General features: G+C 37.4%; 1 protein-coding gene across 1 annotated transcript; it reads right to left on the minus strand.

Annotated features, from left to right (window-relative positions):
* On the minus strand, positions 1-6,796 carry LOC121894321 (coiled-coil domain-containing protein 63-like). The gene is made up of 10 exons (XM_042406846.1): positions 5,863-6,796; positions 5,658-5,774; positions 4,451-4,573; positions 2,834-3,015; positions 2,556-2,734; positions 2,202-2,413; positions 2,041-2,115; positions 669-831; positions 302-415; positions 1-152 (listed from the first exon to the last, which is right to left on the minus strand). The coding sequence occupies exons 2-10, from the start codon at positions 5,766-5,768 to the stop codon at positions 79-81; spliced, it is 1,233 nt and encodes a 410-aa protein (XP_042262780.1). The 5' UTR covers positions 5,769-5,774; positions 5,863-6,796; the 3' UTR covers positions 1-78.
* Between the last annotated feature and the right edge of the window lie 324 nt (positions 6,797-7,120).

Consider the following 7,120-nt stretch of genomic DNA (forward strand, 5'->3'; position numbering starts at 1 on the left):
GTAAATAACCAGCAAATTATGCTGAAATGTGTTTATTGCCATCACAAGTGTGTAAGAGACTGTTTGACTGCACCATTCTCAGTCTGATCGGGCAGACTTGAGCGAGAGCGCAGGAGACCTGCCGCGCTCGGTGTCCACAACTTCCTCACCCTCTGTAACATACACATACAGTGTACAGTTTATGCTTTAAAAACTCAATATATTATTAGATTTGATCAAGAGGAGTATTACAATTCTTCAGTCTTTCTGAAGTCTTATCTCACAGTTTCCCTGCAGGACTTAAAGAGTAGGTGTTTCATACCTGGTAGCAAGTCAAAATTGGCCAGCAGCAGGTTTTGAGGAGGCAACCCTGTCTGCTCATCTTCCTCAGTGTTGGCCTGGATCATCAGGTCACTAATACTCTGTGCAAGGATACCTGAAGTTGAGAGAAAGTAACAGGAACAGGAATGAGCAGTTTCACAGACTTGCGGAGGACGCAGGGTTTGTACTAGGCTGACAGCTTAAATCAGACATTTTTCACTTAAAACTTGATTTGTTTTAATCAGGTGAAAACACATATATAGTAATGGCATGTTTTTTATGTAATTAAAAATCAATCTATGCCTCCCAAATGTGAAAATGTATTTTCAGTGCCAGGTAAGACATTAAAAGTTATCAATTCCACCTACTAGTGAAGTGTGTGATGTTGTCAAAAGTGACAATGACGGCTGTTGGCATTATCTCGCTGACAAGGCCAGTGATGGCAGTCTTTAGCTGGTCCAGAGCCTCTTGAACCAGAGCGCACTGATTCTCCAGAGAGTCAGCCAGGCAGCTGTACTTCTCTAACTCAGACTACAGCCCAGAAAGAGACAGGAAGAGAAAGATAATGCAGCTTTATCTGATTTTTAAGAGCCAATGTCATTTTATCTGTACATGAAGTATAAAGATATATCTAGAACAAAGAGACATTACAGACACTGGGATATACAGCATTTTAAACAGGCAACACGTCTTAACGAGAGCCCATTTCTTTTGTCTTGTAATGATACCACACAATGGGGAACAATGAATGCATTTATTTATTTATTTGATGATCCAAAACAGACAGATTTAAAATAGTCACAATCATCAAGGATTAAGTCATAAAAAAGCCTGAAAGGCTTATTTCCATTGTGGTCTTCTAAATCCATGCTGACAAAACCAAACAAGGAGCACTTGACTGTAACATTGGTCACAATTGCTGGTTGTTTAGTACAACAGTAACTTTAAGGGAAAATGAACAAATTTAGCATGTCAAGTATATACAGTAACTTTGTAATGTCCTGTTGCTCCATTCATTAGTGTCTGACCACCCTTTGACCTCTTTTAGACAGGAGTTATATGAATCAGGGGACTGACAGTGCACTGTATTTAGTTGTATGAGCTCATAGGATGGGAGTGAACCATGCTCTGCTTTGTAAAAGAAATAAATTAAACATTAAAATTATATTCTTTAAGAATGAAAGGAGACATCATATATCCGGATACATGGCAACAATATACTAATTAAACTCTGGGGCTTGCCGACAGCCAAACTAATAGACCACATATCATTGCATCCAAAAAATTTGGAAAGTAGAAACCTCTTCATATTTGACGATTTTTATATATTTACATGAGTCAGTGAGAAAATTCTCTAATCTCCTCTTTCTCTTACCAAACAGGAGTGGATGATGTTAGATTTGAATCAAGCTCAAACAGAGCTGTTATATTATTCCTATACATCTGTACAAGCTTTGTTCCTGAAAACATTTAAGTTTAGACCATTTTACTGGGCTTGCGTTGCTAAGAAACACCTTGAGTCCAAGTTCACCTCTTGCCAGCAACCTGACATTACAAAATAATTATATGTTATGACAATTATAGTAGGCTCCAGACATCAGCAAACATTGCAACAGGAAATAAACCTGGACCCATTTAAAATAGTAATGTCTGAAGCTATGAAATGGTCCATATATTACGTATGTGTGTGTGTGTGTGTGTGTGTGTGTGTGTGTGTATAGCTCAGAGAGTGAGGCTCACCTCTAAATCCTTGAACTGGCCCTCATTCTGCTCATCGTGTGTGTTCTTTTCTTGTTCAAGGAACATAATGTCGCTCTGACGGACACAAACACATGCACATAAATAAAACGTACATATGTGTATTTCTGTGCAACCAGACGCTTCACAAGATGTGTACATGCCTTCTTCGTGCCTGTGCAGATCTTCATCATATTCTTTCTGTTGTGCAGCTCGTTGATATAGTTGATAAGAGCAAAATTCTTCTGTTCGTTCTGAATAAATGACTGGCCTATCTGACACAGCTCCTTTTCACCAGTGACCTCCACCAGCGTACTGTGTCCCTGCATGTACATCTCCAGCCTCTTAACTCCACTCTGATATTGCTGCTGTTTCTCTGTACCAATGGAATAAAACTAATGAGTTTATATCTTAAAAAAAACATTAAATTATGTATGATTGCTCAGTGTAACGATGAAGATTAAGATGCTATTTTCCTATGTGGAGTGATTATACTGGATCCTTGTGGAATATTATACTTCTCGTCTTGGAGTCTTCCTCCTCTTTCAAAGGAATAATTTCTTGGGACTTCTTCTCCATGAAACTGCGCAGTTTGGTGTTGTGGACGTTGAGAATCTTCTGCTGCATCTTTTTTTTGGTGTCTGCCTCAATTCCATCCCTCACCTCTAATTCCTTCATTCGAGTCTGTGCCTCTGACCTGTAGCATGCACACACACACACACACACACACACAAAATATCATGTCTCAACCCTTCCAATACACCAGTTAAAGTTTTCCACACGCATACAAACTAACCTCTGATTGAAAGCGAGGGTGGACTTCTCCCCTAGTTTGTCCATGATGCCTTGCTGCGTGGCCAACTGTCTGTTAAATTTCTCTTCGATATTGCACACTGTGCCCTTCTGCTGCAGCAGGTGAGCTATTTCTTTATGGTAATCCATGTTGCTGCATAGCATCTCATCAAACTTAACAGTGTCCTATAGAAGACCAGTGAAGAATTGGAGTTCATAGATTTCAGGTAAAATTTACTACAGAATTTAGCATCACCTCAAACCTGTTTAGGCATTAAGACTTAATGTCTGAGCATTTAAATGAGTTATTGAAATTGATTGATATTTTGGTAAATGCATTTACTCACTTTGCTGAGAGTTTGATACAAAGATTGATACCACTGTTTACAGTTTTTTACCATTGGTTACATGCATGTACTTCAATACTGTGTCCACATCTTCAAAAGTTTACATAGTCAACAACCATTCATTTAACACACAAAAGCAAATACTTCCAGTAAACACTAACACTGGATTTCAGATGACAACAACTTATGTGTCCATCAGAACACACTGAGATAAAAAACACTAACAACAGGCGACATATGATGGACTTATTATGGCAGTCTTTGAAGTTAAATCATTTTGTGATCTCTAGGTTTTGTGTGTGTGTGTGTGTGTGTGTGTGTGTGTGTGTGTGTGTGTGTGTACACATTTGTTCACACAATGTGTACATTGTATGAACAAACTTTTTATTACAGAATACCTGTACCATCTGTATAGAACGTACTGCAGTGTATTCTACAGGAATGAATCATAGAAATGCTGCAGGAAAGGCCTCAATGGGCTTTATTCTTTTTTTCTTGTTTTTTGCTGAGGAGTTGGGGGAATATAGATGTATTTCAATGTGGTTATAATTTGGCAGATAACTGTCTATATGAAGTCATGTTAGTTTTTGAACATAAACCCAAGAGATTTGAAGTGATTATGTAAACATTTGCAAAATGGGCTGCAGATCCATAGAGTTTTGTTGGTTGTTTGTGTTTGAGTGCACAAAGTATTCAGGAAATTTGAAGGCTGTAGTCACTGAACGCTTTTTGTGTGTAAGCAACACAAGTGTCATCACAGTTTGGTCCATAATTGTTGCTGTTGTGTTGACTGTGTGAAGAGTTTTGACGATGCATACTCAGTATTGAACTATGCATGTAACCAATCGTAAAAAACAGCCAGGAGATGCTTAACCTAGCACAAAGAGTGGGAGGGATAACAGCCAGTCTGGTTCTGTGCAAAGGCTTAAAAAGGTCAACCTACCAGCACTTTTAAAACTCAAACTATTATACCACGTCTGTTTAACCAAAGTGTAAAAACAGCAAGATGTGGTTTTACAGCCTGCAGTCTTGTCAAGCCCTGTGCTTCCAGTCTTTGTGCTAAGCTAAACTAACCATAGCTTTACCTCAAATATACAAATGTGTGAGTGGTATCAATCTTCTCATCTAACTCTTAGCAAGAAAGCGAACAAGCGTAAATGTCAAACTATTCCTTTAAGGTGCTGATAAGTAGGAGTGATGCTGGAATTGTAGCATCAAGGTGTGTGACAAGGTTATGGTTTAGGACAAGTCGAGATTATGTGGTTTCATAATACCTGGTTTAGTTTGTTTTCTAAGATGCGGATTTGTTTGCTGTGGCGGCGGGGTTTCCCCTCTTCTTTGAGGATGCCACCTGGGACTGCCAACTTTTCCTGAATCCTGGTCTCTGCTGCAGTTAGCTGGTGAGACGCAGGAGCAAGACACAATATATTTAGTGCAGTCTGTAACCATGTAGACAGAGACACATATATTTGTTCAGTACTCCAACACAATGAACTTAAAATATACGTTTTAAGGTGTTCACATCCATTTTGCTTCAACTATGTAGAAACTTTTTTTTATACATGGTCCTCTCCAGCACTACACAGTGCATCACTACAATGATGGGACCACTATTCCTACTCTGTTTATGAGCCAAGTCAAGTCAGCTTCATTTATATATCTCAAAATCACAAATGACACATTTTCCTCCCCCTCTATCCTTAAACCATCAATTTAAAAAAAACACCCTCAAACTAAAGCTGAAAGTTTTCTGTGATTTGAGCTAATTCATTCATTTTTTAGTTCATTCTTGGCCTTGGAAACAGTAGGCCTACTTTGACAAAATTAATTTATTTCAAGGTCCCACTACTAGCAAGTTGCCAAAGTTTCATACTGAGGCCACATGATAACAACTTGGTATTCAGTTTTTGCCACAGTGCAAAATCCATTTGCTAACTATGAAATATGGCTGAAAGCTCCAGAAATCCTATAGTTATTAGACCTTGAATTGAAGGTAGACCTTGAATTTTTTTTAAATCAAATTAATTGTCATTGTTTAATTCCAACTTCAATGGGTTTGAATACAGCCAAAACAATACAAATTCCAAATACTTACAAACTGCACTGTATGCCACCCTGTTAATGTTAAATTAGTGAATAACATAAGATTATATGGTTGAATGCCAAAATTCATAATATCTGATCACATAGCTATCACAATAGTTTACCTTATATATTACTACTGCTACTGCTTCTGCAATCACTGATCACACTACTGCTACACAGAATATATATACTGACTTGTACCACTAATATATTGTATAATATCATAAAATATCTCAACAATAAAAGTGTTAAAAATAACAAGAAATGCAATAATAATAATAACACTTATAAGCCTAGAAGTGACACACATTATATACCCCTTTGATTTTAAGCCAAAACCTTAAGGTGGTCTAACTTTCAAAGAAGGCTACAGTACATGTGTGTTTGGTATTTTACCTCCTTATCCAGAGAGACCAAATTCTCTTTCTCCTGACTGATGAGCTGCTTATATTGATCATTTTCCTCCTGGATGTCGTTGTATTGCTCCTCTAGAAATTCTGCTGCCATTTTGGTCTAAAGACATGACAATATGATGAAGGTAGCAGTTCTAACACAACTCCATGTATTTTGGGATTAATCTTTGTAGAGGATGATGACCTACCTGCCCAATATGGGACAAAATCCTCTTTGAATCCTCTTTGAATCGGCAGTATAGGACAATATTTTACTCAGAAGAAAAATATTTTCATCGATTGATCTTTTCTACAGTAAGTGTCTATCTTTCATAATGTGACGACTGAGCTTCAAACATAAACATTCTAAAAGAGTATGTGTTTATATCTATGCTTACTTGCTGTAAAAATGCCAGGGTTATTAGAAGATTAACATTTATCTAATAATCATAAATATGTTGGAATTCTAGTTGCAGTGTTTACTTTTTTGCAGCAGTTGACCCAAAAACATTTTCAAAGAAACATAACTGAAATGCACAAGAAATAAGATAATGCTGGAACTAAATGGGGGTAAAAACCAAGCCATGCATAAGTGGTGGGACAACTTGTCTTAGTGAAACTACATGACTACCCTCTAGTGGCCATTCAAGAAAAAAATAAATAAATCAAATGGAGCTGAATGCTCACCCAACAACCACAATCAAATGTAACTGGCCAAATAAATCAGAATTATCGAGTAATTCTTAGACAGCAGCCTGGTAAATTATCATGCAGCAAGCTAGAAATGATAGCTTTAACAGAAATCTAATTGTGAGGTAATGCATTAAAAAGCTGTTAGGCCATGATAAGGTCACAATAATATCACTGTAGTGCTCTGCACATTGTAAATCCCTGCAGGAATATTAAACCAATTATTTGTCACAAGAGGCATTTTACAATGTGCTGAGGGTGCAATTAACACTTTCTCAGAGAGTTTTATATAGAGATTAAATACAGCTCAAGTGGCATTTAGTCTATATCCGCCATCGAGAAATGATGGATGAATCTTCTGTGAGAACTGTCGATTTGTGCTGAGTGTGTCAGCGAGTGCCGATGGGTAAGGTGTCTGTGTGTGTGTGTGTGTGTGTGTGTGTGTGTGTGTGTGTGTATGTGAGTACAATTCAATTCTAATTCCTACTGCTCTATTTTACTCCACTGTGTTCTATTTAATTTTTTCTTTTTTGAATGTGCACTCCGATGAAGGCCACTGAGATGAAGACAATGTAAGATTTTGTTATTTCAAAGTGATCTAAACTATGAACTATTAAAGAAGTTTGTGTATTTGTACTGTATTTCATTTTACAGCCAATTTAACACTGGTTGGAGTTCTGATATGTTCTGAGCAGACTGTCTTGAAACCCACAGAACAAACAGTATGAGTCAAAAGTTTGGACACACCTTCTCATTCAAGGGTTTTCTTTATTTTAT

This window comes from Thunnus maccoyii, chromosome 3 (genome assembly GCF_910596095.1).
Source record: "Thunnus maccoyii chromosome 3, fThuMac1.1, whole genome shotgun sequence".
Taxonomy (NCBI): domain Eukaryota; kingdom Metazoa; phylum Chordata; class Actinopteri; order Scombriformes; family Scombridae; genus Thunnus; species Thunnus maccoyii.

What these genes read in the sequence shown, in the direction of transcription:
- LOC121894321 (XM_042406846.1), bottom strand. Translation starts at nt 5,768, where the DNA reads ATGGCAGCAGAATTTCTAGAGGAGCAATACAACGACATCCAGGAGGAA. An exon ending in GGAAGACTCCAAGACGAGAA is followed by an intron (nt 2,414 to 2,555) that starts GTATAATATTCC and finishes CCATTGGTACAG; the next exon opens with AGAAACAGCAGCAATATCAG. An exon ending in TCTGCACAGGCACGAAGAAG is followed by an intron (nt 2,116 to 2,201) that starts GCATGTACACAT and finishes TGTGTCCGTCAG; the next exon opens with AGCGACATTATGTTCCTTGA.